The sequence below is a fragment of the Temnothorax nylanderi genome, unplaced genomic scaffold (genome assembly GCF_030848795.1).
Source record: "Temnothorax nylanderi isolate EJ_2023f unplaced genomic scaffold, tnyl_v1.0 TNYL_tig0026_pilon, whole genome shotgun sequence".
Taxonomy (NCBI): Eukaryota; Metazoa; Arthropoda; class Insecta; order Hymenoptera; family Formicidae; genus Temnothorax; species Temnothorax nylanderi.
In genome coordinates, this window is record NW_027249088.1 from 980001 (window position 1) to 1004809 (window position 24809).

A 24809-nucleotide genomic window follows, 5' to 3' on the forward strand; every position below is an offset into this window, starting at 1 on the left:
CTGTCATCACTCATATTTGAATGATTCATAAGTTTTCGGCCTTCGACATCACTAACATTCCCATTTGAGTTTTCCGGAACTCACTGCTGAGCGTAATAAGCAGTCAAAATATTAAAAATAAATTAATTCCAGATTTTTTAAAACAAAACAAAAAGAAATAAGAGAAAGAATGAAAGAAAGTTCGATGTCGCTTGAAACATGAGAAACTTTTACTCGATTATATTTTGATTCTCGGATATTTTAGAAAAATTTCGTTTTTAATTTCGTACGTGTGTACTTTATCGTTACAAATCGATCTGATATCTCGGAGGCGTGGAAGTAAAGCGGTGGAGGGATGGGGAGAGAGCGCACGGAATAAATCCTCGAATAATTCCCTTCGGCGCGGCAGGGCTGTACTTTGCGGATCGTGTTCGCTCGAGGATTCATTGAAGATAGGCACGCGAGCGCATAAACATGTCGCTTGCTCATTATTTATCGAATTGTCTTAAGCTCCCGCGACATTATGCAAAAGTCCGCGGCTCACCGGTCACGCCTGGGGGCCGAAAGCACGTGACTCTACGGATACCCGCGATCGTAAATCCGTCATCCATTGAGAAAAGGACAACTGGCTCCGAAACGCGTTTAACCGATGATATATTTGTGAAATTTAGGGAACACGCGTTTTCCACTTTTTTCTCTACGGATTCCTTCCCGTGAATTATTAATGCGTAAAAGTAATGCAAAAGTTTTGAAACGTTTTATAACACGTTAAAAACTTAAATTTTTTTGAACGATTTAATTCAAAATATTATTTCTTTATCTTATCTCGACTTACAATTAGTCCAATTTGTCCTTAAATATTGTGAAATTATGATAAGTAAGTGTTTATCGCGTTAAATCGGCATTAGTAATGCAAGTATTGTAATCGTGATCAAGATTTTTAATTAACATAAGAATTAGCGATTTTCCGGCGTTGTCGGCGAGTTTCCGGCGAAAGTATATCTTTAATTCACATCCCTAAAGAACGAAAAGCCGCATGCACGAGCGGAAACTCGAGTCGGCATTCCAACCTAAGCCGGTAATTTATTCCAACCACCCACGCGCTTGTCTTATGCGCGTGCCACCGTGTAAATACGGTCGAGAGGTAGCAGAAATAACTGAAAAGAGCTGTGGGTACCGTCGGGAAAAGAGAATGTGGGGAAGAAATTGGCGATAATGTTCTTGGGACAAAGAGAAAAAGTGAAAGTATGTTTCTGCTTTCTTTTGAAAACGTGCAGAAGATAACTAACATACACAGTAAAAAATAAAACGTAATTTTAACATTTTTTACATGTCCCACTCTAAATTTTAAGTTAAAATGACTCATTCATCATGTGTTACTTGTTGACAAATTAGAAATGTTAATTAATTGACACTATACTTTACATTTATATTTGTTCTTTTGACTTTATTTTTCAAGTTATATTAACACATGATATTAATTACTTTACAGATTTTACTTAAATGTGTAGATTTTACTTAAATTATATGTAATAGAAACATTTAATTTTAGTAAATTTAATTATTTTGTATTTTGTCAAAGTTTACGATTATTTGAAAATTTACGTTTAACTTTTGTTTATGTGTTAAAATAACTTTAAGACGTGTTGATTTTTTAAAGTAATTGTGTTAAAAGAACTCAAAATAATATTTAATTTCTAAATGACATATATAAAGTGTTAAGTTATCACGTTGACATAAATATAACACATGAAAATGTTAAGAAAGAAATAACATAGCTGTTGTATGTTAATTTTACATTGAAGTAATAATCAAATCTTGGTGACACAAGAAAATTTTAATATATGGACCGCTATGTACACACGATTTTTTACTGTGTAATATGACAGAGATGCCATTTCAGCAGAGATAATAACCACAAGTAATGTAATAAAACTCACTTTAAACGATTTATATTTTGCATCAGAATTCAGGATAAAATTCTGTTTATAATTTTATGCGCTGCGTAATAAGAAAAGCATTTTAAGACTCAGAGTATACATATATTGTATTTATATATACCTAATATATCTTGAAATATAAAATATATATTAAGGAGGGTGGTTAGTAAAATCAATTTGATAAGAATTAGTTCAAATTTACGGAGAATATTCGTCTATGGGAATCTGTCGTCCATGCCAAAGTTGAAGACAATCGTCTGCATGGTTGTCGAGTAATTAATATTATTGAAGTTATACTCTTGTCTCTCTCTTATACACGGGCGACACAGCAGAAATGTTACCTAACCTGTAATGTAACTCTCGAAAGCATATTAAAAATGATAAGAATTTAGTGAAAATAGGTGCAAATAACTCTTTACATATTTAGGAAGAACTTTCTCGAAGACTGAAATGAATTCGTCTTTATAGTTATCAAGAAATTGTAAAAATAAAACAGGACCACATTTATTATTTCCACATTTCAATGTGGATAATAACGTATTTGGGTTTCAATTGTACAAACAACTCTTTTTAAACCTTAAGAAACAGCAATTAAATGCATTCCACATATTTATTTGCTAAAATTCGTTTATTTCACGCGACGAAAATCTAACCTATATGCTTTTCCCTGCCGCGCGCCCCTTCCCCGCACAGAGAACGATCCAACCTCCTTAAAATACACACATCGAGATAGCATATAAAATGGAATTCTATCCTGAAATTATCTGATGAAAATATATATTGTCTATAGCGGATTTAAATTGAAACATACGAACGAAAAATTAAGTAAAATCTATATATTACAGTTACACAATGATAGTAAAATAAGAATTTCGATGGTTATAGACCAAATATAATCCACGCTCTTAATTTGAAAAAGATTTTTCGTAAAAGTTTTATACATTTTTTTAAGTCTGTATCTTAAAAGCACGTGTCATTTTGTATATTCTCAGTTCGGGAGCATCTATAAACTATGCAGGAATTTCAATCCGAACTTGAATAGAAAAGTGTGAGGGAGGGATACCTAAAAAAAGAAAGGGGGACGATCGAAACTTGAAGGAGATATAAACGGAGGACAAGAGAGCCTCCACGTGTCCGATAAATCGGAGATTACCGATCGCTTTTTGCGGCGAGGACGCGTGGGCGTCGGGATAAATTCCGGCTTTAATCGCGATATCACCATTGATAGAATTAATAATTTCTCAAATGGAAGCGCGCTCGCGAAGGATATCCGTAAACTCGCCTACGCGGACACGAATTACATGACGACGATAAATTACACTACGTGGAGATACGGGTGCGTATAATATAATGTCGCAATGAATATTCGAACGTCATCGTTTTCACGCTGAAGATACAATAGCGGTAAGGAAATTGTGGTATTAAAAGTATTCCATTACTTTGCACAATAGATATTGCTTTCGTCGTATATAGGATGTTTCCTTAGGTTTGCATCGAAGCATATTTATCGATGAATTTACCGTTTACTTGAGTTTTTTAACTCGACCTCTTGTGAATTGTAATACTCACGGCTATTACTATTATAGGCAAATTATTCAAAATCCGAATACGAAGTTATGCATTACAAAATAACTGTTCCGTGACAACGAACAAAATAATTTCTGTGGAGTTTATATGCTCCTTTTTCTTTTCCCCTACATAATCTTTAATGCTAATTTATTCTGAAATTAAACCTTACATTTTCACGAAGAGTAAACAACTCATGTTTACCCCAATACTTCTGAATTTAAACATAAATTTTCTGAAACATTCTGTTTTGTAATATATTATCTAGAAGCAGTAGCAATTAAGTCGAAATAATTTCAATATTAATGAGTATATGGAAATATACCACTATACATGGAAATAATTTTAATTGTTAATAAGAGAAAACATATAATTTTAATTGTGTTTAAAGCAATAAATATAGACTGGTACATTATATACATTAAATAAAAAAATTAAAGGTTTTTTGGACCATCGATAAACAATTAATTAATATTCTAACGCCACAGTGAGCTGCCTTAAACAATAACAGTGGTGTATAATCTATAACTACAAATTGGAATAATTCAAACGCGTAGCAATATTTGTAAAATATCTTGTATAAACATATCTTGTATAAACGTCACTTTTAACAATGCAATTATCCATACACTTTCGAACGACAAATAAATAAGTGGATGGCGAGTCTGTTTACATGAAAAACACGCGCGTATTATCACGTAATGCAGACGTAACCCATTCGTATGTAGTTCTTTGTCACGGCGTCACAGAAAGATTGCAATTATTAAATTACAAATCGCCGCGTTCACCGCGCATAATGCGTTTGCGCCTCCATCCCGTATTAATTAAACAAATTGGTAACACACCGCGTATTTGCAGTGTTCTTCCATCGCTTTTGCACGCGAGCTCGTTTCTATTATATCCGCTCAATTGTCACAATAAACTAACCAGACATGACGTCAGCGCAGTCACAAGTGTTCACCACGAGTGTTTACGCAACTGTGGGAAGTGCGATATTTGTAGCAACACCATACATACACCGCTGCACTGCGATGCACCTAAGTTGCATCATATAATATATATGTGGCTTTTATAAAAATTATTGAAGAAATAAACACATGGAAAAGAAATAAAAATAAAAGTTAATTTTTGCAGGCATTTAAATTTTTTAATGAAATAAAAGAATAATAAAAAAAAAGATAACACTATTATTGTGTTTAGGATAAGAAGAAATTTGATATTAATGGATTTAAAAATACATACTTAAGAATGTTTCCAAAGTTTTGAACGCTAATGTATATTCGTCATTTATTCAGAATATAATTATTGCTTGATAGCAAAGATGTGTGATAAAAATGATACACAATAATAGTATAGGTACTGTATGAGTCTGTCTTGTGAGAAGAACGGTTGACTTGTACTCGACAGGTCCTAGGTGCGATTTTTATTCTCTTCCATTATATGTCTCACTAATTATATTAGTGAATAATAGCATTGGGTCGCATAGATTGATCGTATTAGAGCATTGAAGGAATTATGAATAATCTTTCTTTTTTTAGTCTTAATAAACTAACTGATTTTATTAGAGTACAAAAAGATTCTCTCCCATTACAATCGAATAACAATGTTGTCTATAAGATTTCCTGTAGGGACTGCGATATGCTTCGTACTAACTAAGAGACAGTTGCATACTAGAATTTCTGAACACCGAAATCACATTCGTTGGAATACGAATACACATTCAGTTATTACGGAACATAGATTAAATTTTGATCATGAGTTCGACTGGGAGAATGTCGCAGTCCTCGACAGGGAAAAATATGTATCTAAACGATTTGTTTCAGAAATGATTTACATCAAATTGCAAAATAACAGCTTTAATTTACAAAAGGATACCGAATTCTTACATCATGCATACGTTCCCCTTTTGAATAAATTTAAATAAATTGTAACATTGCGCTTGTTTGTTCTTTGGTCTGAGAATGATATTTATACACATTTACTTATTTATTATTTACACTTTTATTTCCATTATGACCTACAAGATTTTTACTTTACTTGGTATAACTATTCTTATTCCACTTGACGGGGCTCACAGTGTCGTGCGATCTATCGTGACAATAACATGTCATGGACACTTCAATCTTTAATGTAATTTTATATTGTTGACTATCCTCCGTTCTCCGGACTATCTGGTGAGTGTTCGGATAAAAATGAGTTATTGCTCTTATTTTTTGTTTCATTAATTATGTCTGACCATATATAGATAGCAATCATTTAGTTGTTATGGTTTTCCGACCTCCTAATCCGAAGGCTCATGGTTATGATGGAGAATGGTTTATTGTTGTACCGCTAAGGATGGCTCGAAGAAGAGCCGAAACGTCCGGAAATTTGTAATATGCAAATATATCTGTCTTTTGACATTACGCACTAATAACCGCGTCGACTCTCTTATTGCCAATTTCTTTTATTTTCTTATTATTATTGAGAGTCCTTAATTATTTTATTATATTCTGCGAATTACATTAGAATGGATAGTTTCTTGTATTTTCTCGTTTTAATTCTTCAAATGCAAGAATAATTTTTCCTTTAATGCGTACTTGATTAATTTTTTAAGTTCTTTTTTTCAAAAACGAAGCCTTATGTGAGAAAAATTTATTCTATTATTTTGATTTATTTTGAGCCGTAACCAATTCCATTTCAGCTTACTCTGTAACAAATCTTATTATATAATGAGATTAATAACAAAAATACTTACCGGCACGAAGAGCATCCATGGGAACACTTGGGTACGGAATGCTGTAGGGATAGCCTTCTTTCCGCAAAGTCTTGGGTTTCCTTCGCGGTCTGTACTTATAATCGGGATGTTCCTTCATATGTTGTGCACGTAATCTCTTCGCCTGGTCGATGAATGGGCGTTTCTCATCCTCCGTGAGGAGCTTCCATTCTGCGCCTGTAACAATTTTTATGTTGTGATTAATCATAATAAGGGCTGTAGTTTCGAAAAGATTCACCCTCATTTCATGAAATTCGGTGAAATGATCCAAAATACTGCCCAAATACTGAACTTTTCCATAAGAGCGGAACTATATCCACAAGAGCGTGAGTACACGGAAAGAACAATTTTGCTGAAGTATATAAAAATTTAGCTAGATGCAGATCTGAAAATAATTTTGTTGGACCACTAAAATAAATAGAACACTCAAACTGATTGTTAAAATGTCAAAATTTTTTACAGCATTATCATCATACTTCAGCGACCTACTATAATTATTTTGATGATACAACAAAATTATTTTCAGAGATCTGTATCTAGCTAAATTTTTAGATACTTCAGCAAAACCGTTCTTTCCATGTACATGCATCACGCATGTCGCGATCAGGGACTTGATTCTTAAATTCATTCGCAAGAGAAATGTATGCGCAAATGTTGTTCTTACAGAAAAGTTGCAAGTCGATTGGCTATTGCATAGCTTTTAACTAATCAACTTACAACGTTTCTATAAGAGCAGAATTTTCGTATACATTTCTCTTGCGAACGAATTCAAGAATCGAGCATTTGCATGCACTTTTATTTAGTCTTTATAAATAACATACCAAAAGTCCCCATTATTTGATTGTACACATAATATTTTATAGCGCGTAAAAGGTGTTAAAAATTGGTTTTTTAACCAATATCTACCTAATATCTACGTTTCTATTGATTTTACGACTATAACGTCTATTTTGAAAAATAAAGATGAGAAAAAAAAGATGATACAAAAAAAGGTCTTAGGTAGTTTTTTCACGCGTTGTTTTCGCTTACTCTGAAATCGCGTTGAAATTGCAAGCTAAGACAGTTATTAAAGACAGGATATTAAAGTACTATATTTCACACTGATACACTTGTAATTCTTTTATACAAAATTACATAAAATTATGTTTCTGGTTCTTCTTCTTCTTCTTTTTCTTCTTCTTCTTCTTCTTCTTCTACTTATTCTTTGTTTTTACCTTTGTTTGAATAAATACATTGTTGGAGATAATCCATAGAATTAATTTGTAGGGTGTCAATTTCCTCGTCTTTATTGACTTCTGTTTTGGATAAATCGTCGATTGGTGCAAAATTCAGACAAGATTGTCCGTGACAATTACCGCAGACTGATGAGCAGTGGAGTCCTAACTTTTAACAGCCACACAATGGTCAACAACCTTTTGAACAATTGCACAAAAATTCGATCAATCTTCGGAAAAATTCAAAAAACAATCCGGAAGTTGCGGATGGTCTTTTGAATTTTTGTGTGATTGCCGGAAGTCTATGGGCAGAATTGAAAAATGTAGTAGGTCATTTTGAAGAGAATTTGGGAAAATAAGCTTTAAGATGCTGAAATGTAAAATCTAATTTAAATATTAATTTTTCTGAAAATTAGAAAAATGTAAAAAATGAGCTTTATGCAAAATTGTAAAAATGTGCTCCTAATATGAGATACCCCGCGAAATCGCTAATAAAATGCAAAATACATTAGTAGGTATTGCAATTAGAAAACTTTATTTAATGTTTCTGAAATACAAATGTAACATGGAGAAGCTTATTTGCAATAATCGCTTATACCCAATATTTCCAGCGCAGCTAGTGTGCGCCCAGCATGAGCATGCGATCACCGTCAGCACACTCTTATAATTTTGTATAAACCTTCCCTTAACTTTAACATAGTATTTTCCCTCTTTTTATTACTGTACAATAACTTTCATACTCCAGCAACGAGCGTCACTCGAGCATAATAGGTTATCTTATATTAGGTGTACCCTGAGTATCTCATATTACGAGCCTCACGCCTTGCGATTTCGCGATCATCAAATCTAACCTTTATAATTAAGCAATTCAACATATCCCGTATTTTCCTATTTAATACGATCTTACTCTATCACTGCACGCAGAATTTATTGTCAATTATTTATTTATTATATAATAAACAAGGTTTAAAGACTCGCCTCAATAAAATTTGACAACCTCCAATTTCATAAATTTCTTTTTGCATCGATTACACGCATGATCTAACAATGAAGTTTTCACTAAATAGATTTCACCCTATATATAAGGGCAATAAGTTTACAACGGAACTAACAGATAGAGTCTATTAGTTTGGTAGAGAAACCCTGTTATCTCATATTAGAAGTCTCTCATAATAGGGGACTCCTATGTATCGTTATTTGTAAAATCTGTAGGTAAAAACAAATTCCAGTAATTAAACAATTATTAACACATCGACAGTTAATATTTGAGAACTATCGATTCTAGAAGTTTGATTGGTAAATATTTAAAAAGAGACCATTTACGGTGATGTATTAAATGCCGAGAAATTTGGATTTGTATTATTTTTATCAATTATGTATCACACACAGAGCTGATAAAAATACAGATTTAACCGTAAGAGAAGGAAACGAACGAGGAAATTTAAGCATCCTGATATTATATAATGTAAGTAAACTTTAAAATAATGCAGGATTTATGATACGATGATATAAACAATGTTACAATGTTTATATCAGTGGTCCAAGTTTAACCCTAAGTATACACAGTCTTATTTTTCTTACGTATTACACACCGTAGGGTCTCGGAGACCTAATCCACATTTGTCATTGTAACTTCAACAAAAATGGGTACATTTTAGTTTATTTTTTTTTTCAATCGATCGAGAATCGATTAAGGAATAGGCCCATAATGTATAAAAGTCGACAGAATTAAAGAGATATACGGATAAAAAAGAAAACAAAAGTCTAGAAACGCGAAAAAAATCTCGATTTTGCACTTTTTTCTAAAATTATATCTCTTTTGTTTATAGACCGATTTGAAAAATCCGATTTAAAAATTATTATTTTAATTATTGTACATTGGCTTTTTAGTACACACGGTTTACATTTTACACGTTTATACACTGCCACGATTCGCGTTTAAACACTTTTAGGATTTCACGGTGAGCTTCATTGGACGGAGGGACGGAAGGGATAAATCGCGAATCGTTTTTAACCCCTTCGCCGTTCTCCGCGTTTCCCTCCACTATGCCAACGGGCTGATTGTTTTGCACAGAATTAATTACCACTTGTTGTCGGCCGCCGAGGCGCGCACAAAGCGCGAAGCCCTGGTTCTGGCATTCTGGAAACGGAACCCGCTGGTACCGAGGTGCGACACCGACCCCGACGCCGAGGCTGATGCAACGGCGGTACAATGCGCCCGGGATTTGCACCGCGACGCTGCCAACAATGGCCGCCACAGCGAGACGTCGGTGTCGCGACGCTGCGAAGCTCGCAGCTATTTACTGGAGATTGATTTCACTGAGAAACTCGGTAGCGACAATCGTTATAAAAAGATCGGATACGGAATTCAAAATATCTAGCATGCGTCTCTTTTACGCTCTTACAGATGTATTAAATTCTGGTACTTAGAATAAAATCTTTAGCTCTCTTAGGAGCGATACAAATCTTATTCGAAAAAGATCAAAGACATAAATTTTACACGAGCAGTGCCGTTGTTATAATTATCTTGGAAATAAGGATACACGAAGAAAATGTGTTTTTTATTGTTGCCGTCAAACGAGATGGCTCAATTCGAGGTTTTAATCCGGGATTTGTTCAAGATAAACCGGTCGCGAAGTTGTCAAGAGCGACTTCTTCGTGCTCTCCAAGTTTTGCGCGCGAGGACTTTAATATCTTCCGAGTCCTTTCCTGTCCTTTTATGTAGCTTGGTCAGGATTACCGGACACGATGGTGAGTGAAAAAGTTGCCGGAAGAAAGGAGAGAAAGCAAAGTAATATTCTGAACGACCGACAGGAGTTTTATTCGAGCGGGATAAAAATTCTCGATAGAAAATGGAGAAAGAGAGAAAGAAGAGAAAAAAGAGATGGACAAATTTAAACAAAATTTGTTAGAAAGACTTGAATAATTTGAATAAAGATTTAAATAGAGTCGAAACTTATTAGAAATTATATGCGGCTCGAGATTATCGAACTAACATCACTTTTGAAAATCATCTTGCGACTAAAAGATCAAAGAAAAAGAAAGTAATAAAGAAGAAGATGGGCGGAAGCAATAGAGAAACTGATAAGAGCGCAAGGTGCCGAGGTTTCCTAGCGAACCCCACACAAATCCCTTGCTTCTCCCGTTGTTGTTACTGCCTGCTAACAACAACCGAGCACGTCGGCTGTTGGACAATACGGATACGTGGTGGCGCACAATGAACCCCGAAGAAAGGTATCGGCAAACGCTGGATGAGAATCCGACGTTTGTGTCTTTCGAGACAATAGCGGGACTGATAGCGCAGCCTGTGCCGGGATCGAACTACTATTCTTAATAAATAAAATCTCTTGAAACGTATATTCTCTCCGGAATCCCTTAGATATGGTGTTATCATTGTTGATAGACTAAAATGCAAGAGTTCGTTGTAGCGACTTTTTGTCATATTATTAAGGGATATTTTTGTTTGCCCATTTAATTTAAAAATAATCTTTTTAAAATATAGAAAGAGAGAGATAGTCGATCTGTAGTAAAAATATAAATCTGTTATTTGAGAAATGGTGGCCCGAATTGACGATCACGATGTCACGGACCGCGTAGATTTGCCTTCGGAATCAAGAACTCGAGGCAACTTCCGGCCGCGTGAAGGGGGTAGCCCTCTCTATTTATATTATGGCTTATCCAATCGATACACGTTTTCCCGTCTGAAAGGCAGGTGGCACGGTCGAACAAGAGTGGAGGGGAATGGGCGGCGGGGGTGAGACGAGGTATTCGACGTATTTGTTTAGAACAAAGACTTCCCGGCACTGATGGATTAGTAAGTTGGCATTCGCGGGCAATACTCCTTCGTCCTCTCTGTTCTTCTTTCTGATACCTACCGACGACGCGAACGGCGACGAGGACGAGGAGCAAGCTTAAAGCACAATATAGCGCCCGCTTTTCAGTCCTTTCCCTGCGGACAGTACCGTTTATTTAACATCGTTTAAAAGTACAAAGCCTGTTAATTAATGGACGACGGGGGCGGCAGGGAGGAGATAGAGACGAGAAGCGGGAAAGAAGGAAAAGGAAGGAGAGCAGGACGGCCGGCGTGGCTGTGACGTCGCCCTCGTTTCTGTGACATGATCAATCCCGATAAAGGGATCCGATAAAGAATACGTCGATTGGCTTGTCGATTATATTTGGAATACTTCATTATATTATTTTTATGAACTCTCAAAGAAACAGTTTCGGCGAGCTTTTTAGTAATTTAATTTGACGTCTTGCGTTAACACATTTCGCGTTGATTTTTGGAAGAAAAAGAATTGCGATTCGAAGTGTTGGCAACGGAAGACGGTGCCGGCGAAGGGGTGGCGATGCAGCTATTGCACCGCCGATCGATCGGCCTCTCCCTCCAACCCTTCCCGGACTTGTCCCCGACGATGAAACGTGGAAATTGGAAAACGTTTCCTGCATTTCCTATTGGCGCGGGGGTTTGGCGACTTGGAGCCTCGAAATCGAACTTGCATCGTCGGGATTACGCGAGAAAATACGTGCGGTATTAAAAATACACCGCCGAACAAAACATCATTACAGTGCAGTGAATGAGGTTTTAGTCTGCTAATTAATACCTTCTAAAAAAAACGTTACAGACAACAGAATAATTTCTTTTCAATATCTTATATACTTCACATAAAATATTACACAAAATAATTTACTTTAGTTATTATTAAGATTTTCAATTATAAAAATATTAATGTGTTACTATTTTCATTATTTATTATTAGCGCAGTTTCAAAACTGTGTGTGTTATTATCATGGATAATTCAGTTTCTACCGAAGCACAAAACTGTGTGATATAATATATACATTTTGCGGCGATATTCTCGGATAATTTTCACTTATGTATCCGCCTTTCCTTGCATGCTTATAATTTTCAGATTGTATAGGCACTTATTTAGAACGTCAGGTCTTAAATAAGTGATAATGTTGCGCTGTTCGCACGCAATTTTTGCCTATATCGAGAAGGTATATATCTGTCGGATAAGTGTTATGTTTGATAATAGCGTGAGATTTCATTAAATACATTCATTCGACGACGTGTGGTATAATTACGTCGTTAGATAAAGCAACACGGTTAAAAGGAAATCTTGCCTCGAGTCCTCTTCGCGTGCCACGCTAATAGTCTTTTCTTATGGCGCGAAACAATGGCGCCGTTATTCTCGTTACCGGTGTTGTTTCGTGCCAATTAAGAAGATGCCTCTAAGGCATTACTCTACGCTACGGCCGATTCTTATGGGCCCTTTTCAGTCTCGTTTTTTTTGTTGTATTCCTTATGCCTCCTTTATGATTTTATTAACCATTATTTTACAATAAAATATTATTTTATATTAAAATTTTAAGTCTATTAAATATTATTATTCTCTACTGTACGGATCTTCGAGAAAAGGACTCGAACTAGGGATTCTAGGTGAAAGAATTTTACACTGATTATAAAGCTTATCTTAAAAATATCGGGCTTGAATTTTTGTTTGGGTGGCCGCCACCCAGTGTGGCCTCGAAGGGTTAACCTTTTCGCTATGGCGCGGCGGCGTCGCTAGCGTTCGCTTTGGAGCGACGAGGTGTTCTGTAGGGTCTGTAGTGACTCCACTGTCTTAACTCGTTGCATTAAAGATATAATTTTCCAAACATAAAAATAAAACGAGATTTACATAAGAACAACAATTATTTAAAATTATATTTTATCATTATTTTAAACTTAACCTTGTATTTAATACGCTATAAGCGGAGTTAGTATCAATACGGCTATAGCCGGCATTAGGATCGAAAGGGAGGAAGGAAAATAAGTAAAAAAAGGGGAAAAAAGACAGAAAAAAGCAAATTGTATTTCGAATCAATCATATATCGATAATACAATACAAATCTTGATACGTTTTTATAAATGATTTTATAAGTGGCGGCCACCGTTGATCAACGCTTTTAAATTCAAAAAATGCATGGAAAAAATAATATTAATAATTTTGTAAATATAATTAATATTGAAGTAATAGTCTAAAATAATAAACATATTATACGGATCAGCGCTGGTAGATTTAAGCCTTGAGCTACTCGAGAATCAGCTGGTGCGGGACATGCACACAAGAGAAAGCACCTGAGTGCACAGGCTTAAATCTACCAGCTCTGGTACGGATAATAAATTTTGCAATTTAATTATATTATATAATATTTTATTGAGGTATATCTTGAGGCGAATCTAATAGCAAAAATTTTAAACCGACTTATGTTAGATGTAGAGATAAAGAAATTAGTTTCGGCATTCAATGTTAAGTCTTAAACTGAATTCTATAAAATAAATAAAATTTTTATTAATTATTAATTATTAAATACGAGCATATCCGGTGCAGCTTGTCGACCAAAAGGTATGAATATCAAAATTTTATTATGTATATTTTGAAAGCACATAAATCAAGAAATATTTGAAATCTAGAATCAATTTTCTATCTGTATTTTAACACTTTACTCTTGTATCGATGATATATGTATATATATGTATATATGTCGATCTTTACTGACGTATATTTAAACTCTTATAACTTAAAATAACTTAATATATATTTAACTATTATAAGCTTAATTACATTAAACATATTAATAAAAACTACCATACTAATCTTTTAATTTTATATATAGATTGTAACGAATGAGAGTGATAACTTGACGTTAAAGGTCGATTCAGACACAGCCGTGCCGTACCCGTACCGTATCCGTACCGTACACGGACAGAAACATTAGACAAGGATGGAGACAATAGGAATCCTTGTCTAATGTTTCTGTCCGTGTACGGTACGGATACGGTACGGGTACGGCACGGCTGTGTCTGAATCGACCTTAAACCAGTATTTTTCAATTGTTATTTCCTGCTGAATTACCCAAGCCAAAAAATCAGATATTAAACACAAAATTAGCGCATTAATTCTAACATAGTTAATCTAACGTACTTCTACCACAGGAACTAATTTGATTTCTTATGAGGTGGAGTGATAGGTTCAATAAGTTACAAAAAGCTCTTCACCTTGAATTGCTTGTAACTTGAAGACTACCGGTGTCTTAAAATGTTAGGTAAACGAAACTTTATGAGAACTTCCGTGTCTGCACTTCTGTATCTCCTTAATCTTTTCCAACCCTTTTCGTGTGAAGAAAAGGGTGGAATGGTCTGTTGTAGAATTCGCGGAGGAAACGGATTTCGCGCATAAGTCTCGAAGTGGAGCGGAGAATTCCGCCTTTGTGGCAGAAAGAGCCGGTGGGTTCAAAGTAGTGACGGGGAGCTTTTAAGGGAGCGGGAGCTTTAAGCTCGCTCGGGGACGATCATTTTTAATCACGCGCACACGACCGTATGAGAGGGAACGCGGACGCGCGTATGTGTGTTTCGCACGCCTTATATATATATACACACACACACACATATATATATATATAACAATATATCTGTCGCAATGGGTGTCATTGTCCTCGCAATTCTATAGGTAAAGCAGCGTTGGTATTCTTCACGATTCTTTTTTTCGCAAATCTTGCAAGCCGATGAAACTGGCTTAGACAAGATCAGGTCTATTTTCATCAGCGGAAGCTGAGAATTATATATTACATTTGAATCGATTGCGATTGCATAATTGTTAGTTCCTTTAACCATTGAATCTCTAAAAAGTAAAGCCGTCGGCAATTCGCATTTGAGCGTCGTAATATATATCGCTACAAGTTAAGTTGCAAGATTATGTAATGTGGATGATAAGAAAATAAGATCAATACTTCATAGGATAACCGTGGTTTAGTTTTAGATATCGTCAGGTTTAAGCTTTGGTTTTGTTAACCATTGATTTTTTTTTAGTGAACCTTGTCCAATAACAGAATGGACCTTTCTGTTGTTTTTTCTGTGTTTTCTTTTGAAACTTAGAGCGAAACTAATTTCAGGGAATTTGTTTTCTTCGAGGATCGTAATCACTATTCAAGATAAATATCGTGGATAGTGTCATGGATCCGAGAGATGATGTTAGCGAAACAGTTAAACCGGATTAACCTCAAACACCGTAGAACAGGTAGGGTCTCTTGTTTTTGGAGAGGATTGCAAAACTGACAAGTCGTTTCTTTAACGCGCTCGAAAGAAGCCGGTGCCTCCTCTTGAAGGCTTCGGCAAGCGGTAGAAATACTTCATTACGATGAAAGCTTCTGCCGAGTCTCTTCTTCTCTACGTCTCTTCCCTCCCCTCCGTTTTCTCGTGTGTTTATATACTCTCTACTCCTCTTTCGTTTCGCCCTCTTTGTGAACTTCTCTCTCGAGGGTGTTTGCATCGCATGCGTGCGTTTTTACAGTGCAATATCGGAGGTACTTTTAGAGGGAAAGATTGGGACTGAGATGGAATTCCATTACAATCTCTGTGGCAAAAGTGTCAAAATCTTGTTAGAAAAATATCAATATTTATTATTTTCACAATAATTTCTTATACATATCATTAATATTATATCTTTCCTATCAATAATCCTTTTTATTTATTTTAATAACTTGTTATCAAAAACGTTATCGAAACTTGTTATCGAAAATTTAGTAGCGTATATATTAAGTTTGTAAAATAATTTTATGAATTTTTTATTTAGTCTGAATTGTTTTTTGGTTTAGTCTGAATTGTTTATATCATCTTTTTATCTTGACTTTTCTATCTCGATTGGAATTGCTATTATCCTCAGAAGGATTGAACCATCAGCTCGAGTGGAGTCTCGAAGACGAAAGGGGCAAGGTTCGCACGAGCAACTTACGAGCACAACACGTTACAGCGAGCTCCAATAACTAAATTAGCTCTAAGCGCTTCCCGACAGGGCACTCACTTTAAAGAATTACTCTCTCTTCCTCTCTTGTGCCACGATTACTCCCTTCAGGATCCACCCCTAAACATCCTTTGGATGTCGTGAAACGTGGTAAATTGCCGGCTCGAAAGATAAACGCGTGGATCGCCATTTACTAATTGATGCAATAAAATCGGGCGCTGTTTTATCACATTTTCGGATCGGAATTATTTCAGCCGCTTGCGAAGTATTTATTCTGACGAGAAGAGTATTTGATTGGATTTCTCTTATTACACATACGAATCTCAATTTAAAAATCCAAATTTTTTTTTTAATTTCAAGATCGAAACTTCAAAACTTTGAAGATTTGCAGTCTCAAGAACTTGCAAATTAAGAGATTATAAAATGCCTCAAAGTTTCTCCAAAGCATTTCAAAGTTTTAAAAATTATTGCTTTCGAGAATCATTAGATTCTAATGCGAACACTGAAAAAAAAATTGGGTAACGAGAACTAAATAGGGAAGGGCAAACCCTTCGAGTCACCGATTTTGCCGAACTTTTTCAGGAATGTAGTACTCGTATAGAAGTAACAAATGCTATACGGAGACGATGCGACTCTCAAGCGTTTACCAGAAATCGCGGTGTGAATTTTAGCACGCTCCTTTAGTACCATTGCAGTAAGGCGTCGTTCAAGGATCAAGCGTGGCGTAGCATCAGACTAGGCGTCAGACTACAAGTCCGAAGGTTGCGAGTTTGCGCCCCGTCGTCCTTCTTGGTTTTTATTTTTATTTTTTAATAATTCCTATATTATTATAAAATATATACAACGTATTTATTATTATTATTATTATTATTATTGTTATTGTTATTATTATTATTATTATTATTATTATTATTATTATTATTATTACTTTTATACGAAAAGATATATTTACTGTTATAATTTAAATACTGTGCATGAAATAATGAATGTTTTTCTAATAAAATATTGGCGAATTTTAAAATAACAGTTTTTAAGGCGTGCTTCTCGCGAAAAACGATTCATTCGGTTATAATAATACGCAGAAAATCTTTTATGTATTCGAATATTTTTGTTTTATATAAAGAAAATAAGTAATACATATATTTATTGGTTTATTTATTGGTTAGAAAATCAATAAACACCTATACACCTATATAGGCGTACAAAAAGATAATTATAATAAAATAACTGTGATCATTCGTCATCTTGATCTATAACATTTACACTCTTTAGGATGATATAAATCAACTTTTTGTACATCTATTTGTATAGGTGTTTATTGGTTTTGTAACCAATAAATAAAACCAATAAATATATGTATTACTATATTTTATTGTTATTTCATTAAATATCAAAGGCTTAGACGATTAATCAATTGAGAGCATAGAGCCGCAACAAGATGTTAACGTTGAAAAACTTGTGGTTGTGATAAAATTCATCTACAGACGTTTCGGTCTGCTACTAGACCATCTTCAGAATTGTTATTTAATTATATTGAAATATTTCCTTCGCTGTTTCTTGAAAATTCTTGTGGCTAGTCAGAGTATTCGCAGTTAAGAAATAAGATGACATTCTTCCGCATACCTTTGGGATCGGAAAAAAGTGAAAGGTGACGCGCTCGCCCGTTAAATTCCGAATCGAGAATGAGCTCCGGAGCTTTTTGCCGCTCTGCTTGGGAATTTCGCGACAGTGGGCAAGGGAGGAAAGGGACAAAATTCGCTGCAACGAGGTGGATGTGTATCATCCAAAAATATGCTTGGCGGCGAAAGAGCGACGGGAAAGTGTCGCGTCGACAAAAAAAAGAAAACGCGGAGGAAGAAGCATGGGAGAATAAGGATGGCTTGGGCAGGGGGAGGGAGTGAAAGCTGGGGGATGGAAAATAGAAAGGGGGTGGTACACCCCGAAGGTTTGAGCGTGCGCATCATTTTTACCGAGAAGGAGGAGAAAGAAGAGGAGGAAGAGAGAGGAGAAGGCGGAAGAAGAAGAAGAGGAGGAGGAGGAGACGCTTCCCTTATTCGACGTCGCCGGGGAAACGAAAAATGGGGGATAGACGGTGCGAGGCGAGGAAGAAAATGACGGATAAAGGAGTTCGAGGGAGTTGCGGAAGGTCCTTTGTTGACTGGGGTATTTAACGGAAATACTAGACGGAATATCTCCGTCGACGCTAAATCACGCGGACGTGTGCGCGAAGTCGTTCATAAAGGAAGCGACGAGAAATAATATGTCGCGACAAAATGATAATCCCGATTGTGCAATGAATAATTCTCGCTGCGTTGAAAATTTTTTCTAAAATCGCGAATAAAATGTGTCTTTTAATTAGCAGTTGTCCTTAGTCGGAATTAAGTTTTTGGCAGCATGATATTGCATTCTAAGAAATTATGTTTGTCTTATATCAAAGAAAATTATCTTTCTATTTCTAGAATTGTGTTACAAGTGCGGAAAGTTGGCTGTTGGTCACGAGCGCGGGTAGGCGCACGAGCCGAAGGCGAGTGCGCCTAGTGCGCTCGTGACTAACAGCCAACTTCCGTACGTGTAACACATACTATTTTGTATTACAAGTGCATGTAGGGATGGGGGTTAAGGGAGTGGAAATGTGCGTATATTAGACGAGTGCGGGTAGTCGCACGAGCCGAAGGCGAGTGCGTTTACCCGCACGAGCAATCGGGAGTTTTTTCCCCCAACGAGGGGGGGCGAAGCCCCCCCGAGTTGGGAGAAATGACATACGGGGGGGTTCGGGGGGGCGAAGCCCCCCCGAGTTGGGCGCAGGCGGGGAGGGGGGCGTGGGGGGGAGGGGCGGAGCCCCTCCCCCCGCATACTTTAACCGACATTTATTACAGGAGCAAATAGCACGTATCGCGTAGGCTCGTAGCGAGCGCGAGCGCGAGCGCACAGTCACGTTTATCCACTACCTGTCAAAATCGACTTCGTCGGCCAGGTCGGCCTTGTCGTCGTCGTTGTCGTCGTCGTCGCGTCGACGACGGCGGCGGCAGCGGCGATGGCCACGGGCTGACGGGCCTCACGGGTCTGATGCCCTGATGCCCGAGCGAGAAAAACGAATAGCGGCGCGAGTTTGCACGCGGTTGTCCGCGATACGAGACTCGCGCTTCAGACTCGGCACTCGGCGACTCCGCGACTCGGCCGCGCTGACGAAAGAGAACACGAAAGGGAGGACGCGCCCGTACTCGTACCGTTTGGGAAGGTTATGCGTACAAGTATGTACAGTAGAGTGACATATGAGTAGCTGTTAGGTTAGGTGTGTGTTGGGAAGAGGCGAAGTGGCGGTATTTTCGGTAGTTGTTTTCTGTGTGCGCTGCGAGATGGCGTTGATACCCGTTAGGTATGGCTTGAACCCGTGCGCTATGAGTCTTAGCGCACGGTTTTCCCGTTGACTATGACTTTGGATATGACGTGTGGAATATTTTGTAGGTAGATGTTGGCAAATCGTTACTTTCCGCACAGAAAACACACACGGAAAGTGCTACTTTCCATGCACGTGTAATACAAATTATCTTTCTATTTCTAGAATTTTGATAATTTACATATATATTTACATCTTACATTTTATATAAAACATTTGTATAACACATTCACATAATGCGGGGAATACCTATCTTAATACAACTTTTTTTTAAATTAAAATCATATTTAATTTATTCATTTTACTCTAAGTACTAATAAAAAAAAAACGAGATGTAAAATAATTATCTATTTATTGTTATAACCAATTTACTAACTTGTCCGTATTTTTGTGCGCGTCTGGAGCTGCAAGTTTGGAAGCGAAATGTCCGGGGTTTTGAGCCTATATGTAAATTCTAGTTTTGAAAATTTATTATGGTAACCTTAGGTTAGGCCTGACTTTCATTGTCTGGTCCGATTGATTTACAGACCATAAATGATAACGGATTTTACTAGTATTTTAGTGAAAATTATACTGTTTACTTTTAATCTTGAGATGTTCGTTTTAATGCTCTCGGACAGCGTCAGATTATTTAATTTATCCACTTCATGAAAATGGCTCAAAGTAGGTAGAGCCGAAAAGAACGATTTATAACTTTATATTAAATTGTTAATTAAATGTTACATAACGTTAACTCATGCACAACTAACCGCGTTTGATTCTCGAAGTCCACTTTTTCCTTATTACTTGTTAAGGGGATGCTGGAGCCGCAGACGAACTCGATCAGCGTCGATAAAGAAGTGCTCACCGATTCTTACACATACCTACAGAGCGCCTGCTCTAGGGCTACCCGTTATACTGATCCGTATGTTTTTGGCTGAATTCGGGGAGACGCGTAACATGTGCATATGAAATTTTCAAACACACTTTTCTCTTATACTAAAGCTCGTAGCTCATTTCTGTAAGCGCAGGATTCTTCTTTATTGTATTTCCGAGACCGCTGCCAGGTGTTTGTATACGTACACAGTCTAAAACTTTTATGTGCAGCAAATGTTGTCATGAGTCGACCGCAGAATCGAAAATAAAACTGTAATTTTCTAATTTTTTTTCGTTTTTCATACGCAAATGGTGTCTGCGGTATTCGTTATCGTCCATACTTTAATTCTGGACAAAAAATTTTTAATTCGGTGAAATCAATCAAAAGATTAGTGTGTCTGAAAATTTCGCGGTAAAACAGAGCTGTCTCCAGCATCCCCTTAAGATGTAAATCTATTTTAAATTATCAAAATTTTAGAAATAAAAAGAATTCGGGGAAACCTCAAGGTTCAATCTTTCCAAGAAAGTGGTTTTTCGAAGTTTATGGTCATTCGTAGAAAGGAAACCAAGAAATTGGACATTTTTACTTACCGAGTCTCTTAGAAATTTCGCTATTGTGCATCTTCGGATTTTCTTGCGCAATCTTCCGTCGTTGTAATCGTGACCAAACCATGAAAGCGTTCATGGGCCGTTTGATGTGCTCCGCCTGCATCTTCTTGCCTGCCGAACCGAGTGCACTACCCCCCGCGAGGCCCGCTACTGCCATGTGACTGACACTACCCGGTGGAGATGTACCCGTCATCCCCTGAACGCTCATGCGGAGAGCTTCGGGGAAGGACCCGTCGCACATATTGCCGCCGGCTCTGAAATCAAAGATATTTATCAATTAGGACTGCTATTATGTCGATCTATTTTAGGATACATAAATCGAATTGAATTAATTAGACATCTATCGATCAGGAACTCTTATTAGTTCAATCAACTTTGGAATACTTTTGGATCTTTGGGTGAAAGATGAAATTGTCAGAGTAAAAAGTAAAGAATGATCGAATTTGTATCTCTCTCTCTCTCTTTTTTTCTCTTTGACATTCTTATACAACATTTCAATAATCTTTCTGGTAATGTTTAAAATTTCTTTCGCAAACCGAAATATTAGGAAGAATTAGCGAGCATTATTTCCATCGGATGTTAATTAATTAGTAGAATTCAAGTAATGTTTATTACTGTCTATGGTCAGCAATTTATTCACTTTTAACACACTTTAATATTTAACACACTAATTAAACACTTTTTAAACACACTCTTTTAAACACCTCGATTTTCGAAGAAATAATTCATGCACTTGAAGCAAATCACGCATGAGAATATAGCACATAAATCACTTATAATTATTAATACATATGTCTGATAATTTTATTATTGACAAGAGATTACTATCTCCAATATTCGAGTAATATAAAAACGGAGACATATAGATGGGTTAAACGGAAAGTTTGTTCCGTTTTTTGATTAAATTGAAAGACGATTTTTTAAATTTAGATGTAACTTTACTCATCAAAGAATTCACCGCTTTTCTCGATAATCTTTAGTCATCTTTTGGGTAGCTTTATGATTCCATCCATATAGAACTTCTCAGTTTTCTGGGCAAAAAATTGTTCTATTTTAAGTGGTTTTTGCTTTCCGGGGAAGTGAAATTTCTTTGTCGTTAAAGCAGTTTTGCAGGGACCGGAATAAATGGTAATCGAAGCGTGTAAAGTCTGGCGGGTGAGGTAGAATATCCCAGTCAAGTTGCATCAATTTCTACAGACCAAAAAAACAATGCGGTCTTGCGTTGTCTCTCTCTCTCTCTCATGATGGAAGACAATTCTTTTACAATTGGCCAATTTCTTCCGGTCGATTGCTGCTTTCAGTCAGTTCAATTGCGAGCAGTACACATTCAAATTAATCGTTTGATTTCTTGGTAAGAAGCTCGTAATACAGGATTCTCTTCCAATCCCAATTTTCATCGCCGGTGACGATTTGTTTCAAAAATGGATTATTTTCGTTTCGTTTGTACAGTGACTCGCATACGGAAATTCTTTCCATCAGTTTTTTTTTCGAGAAATTATGCGGTACCCAAGCACCGAGACGACTTACGTACTTAAAGATGTATGTCGCTATAGCTATATGTAGTATAATTTTGTTTTCTTGATTAAACAGTGTAGAGCTAATCTCAGAAATTATTCATAAACAACATGGTATCATTGGGACAGAAAAAGCGTAAAAATCGCAATTTTGTCCCATTTTTGTACTTGATATTGTTTAAATTAATCATTAAAAAATTGAAAAAAATATATAAACAGAAAATCTTAAAAAACCGTAATTGCAATTCTCGATGTCATAGAAGTGTACCATAAAAATTTCATTCATTTTTACCGTACATGAGCAGAGATACATATTATGATATTTACATGGGAAGTATATCTATATATATACAATTTCTGTAACTTTTAAAGCAAATATCTCAGAAACGGGTCGGACAATCGATCGCAAATTTAACACAGGTTTTTGGGATATATAAGTGCACAATCTTTGTAAATTTCAGCTTTATCCCTTTATTTTGACATAAGCGACATACATCTTTAAGCATATGTAAATGTTCCACAACAGCTATTCGTGATATTTTGAGAATCTCCGCAATCACACACACACACACTCGAGTTGTATAAGGCGGATTATTTTCAATTAATATCTTGATTTCATCATCATTAATCTCGATCGGCCGTCCTGAGCGTAGTGCGTCGGATAAAAATTTCCGATTCGTTCATTTACTGCATTCTCTCCGTACACAGCACAAACTCTGTGACCTTAGCATCCCCATCACTAAAAAAAAGCTTGGGCTTACACGGCATAATAAAGTGTTAATTTTGTGCTAACTTATTGCTCTAGTTTCGAATTTTGTGTTCCTATCCATTCGCAGGAAATTATTAGCAAAAGTGGGGGTGCTGGCTTCACGTTAAGCTAGCACCTCGACTTTTGAAAAACACGTATAGAGTATTGTAAACAAAAAATTACTATATTAGAATTTTGTGCTGATTTTGTGCTCTTAAAATATCCCAATCCGGAATTTGGTGCTCATTGTTTAACTTAACCCTAGAACGGTACACTAGGTTAGCGTAATTTATAGCGATTTCAAAAGTCTCCCCACTTCTATACCGTACAGAGAAGAGGGGCCAGAAAAAGGTAAGCTCTCTGCTAACTTGCATCCATACTCGAATCAGTGTATTAAAGATTGTCGTGCAGCAAACATTAAGAGTTAGTCTCCGGGTTATACTAACCCAGTGAACTGTTAATGTTATTAAACCAGTAAAATATAAATTTTTGGTTCAATTTTTACGCGTTTTTTCCCAAGTGTTCTATGTGAGTGACTTTCAAATAGTGAATTAAAGAATATTATTCAATTTTCCTTAAAGAATAGTGCTAAAAAAGTGTCTTGGCGCATTCTTGAAAACAACGTATTTTTTTTCTACTAAAAGGTTTGTAAGATGTTTGATTTGGTTGTATTTTATTACATATCGTATTAAGTATTCAACGAATATTTGAATAAAAGTAGTGTTTTTTTTACAGAAACATCTCTAAAATGAGGAGGTACGTTCTCGGTAGCGACGCGCCTATGCGAGATGTGCAGAGCGTCCCGTTCTCGAGGATGCCTCGAACTCCGCATTGTAGTAAATGCACCGTACCAAATAATTCATAAACTTTTTATATACTAATTTTGTAAAAATAATTTTATAATGAAACTTTGAATTTTGGAATTAAAAAATAAAATAAACATTTTTTCCCTTGATTTTTCATCTTATAACCTCAATGTTACTTTATAGTGTACAACAACGTAAATTTCAATTTTCGATATTTGTTAATGTTATTAGAAATTTATTATTTATCAATTTTTTACTGAAAACATTTAATATTTAATGTCAAATCACGCAAAAAATTTATTTTATTTATTACCATAAAAAGTTACTAAAACTAAAAAATTACCTACATTCACTATTCAAAATAATTATACTTTTTGGAAGTAATCGAAAATGTGCATTAATCCTTTTACAATCCCAGTTATCAACACTCATTTTAGAAAAAGAAATATGATTAAATAAAAAAAACCGCAATTTTACTCAATTAAAAGAATTTTGTTTTAATATTTTGTAAATAGCTCCTGTGCAAAAGTTTTTTTTGCTTTCTAATATGGATATTCGAGTTTCTGAGATTCTAAATTATCGCTTTAAAAAAATTTGCCCTAAAATGTGCAATTGATTAAAAGTTATAGTAAAAAGAAAA

At 35.9% G+C, this 24809-nt stretch overlaps 1 protein-coding gene across 1 annotated transcript in view; it reads right to left on the reverse strand.

Moving 5' to 3' along the window:
* Positions 1-24809, reverse strand: part of LOC139769980 (uncharacterized) — a 46808-nt gene that overhangs the window by 16902 nt on the left and 5097 nt on the right. Inside the window, exons 2-3 of the mRNA XM_071701541.1 lie at positions 21084-21355; positions 6223-6417 (exon numbers count right to left, since the gene is read on the reverse strand). Of these exons, the coding sequence (XP_071557642.1) occupies positions 6223-6417; positions 21084-21355 (467 nt within the window). The remainder of the gene's footprint in view (positions 1-6222; positions 6418-21083; positions 21356-24809) is intronic.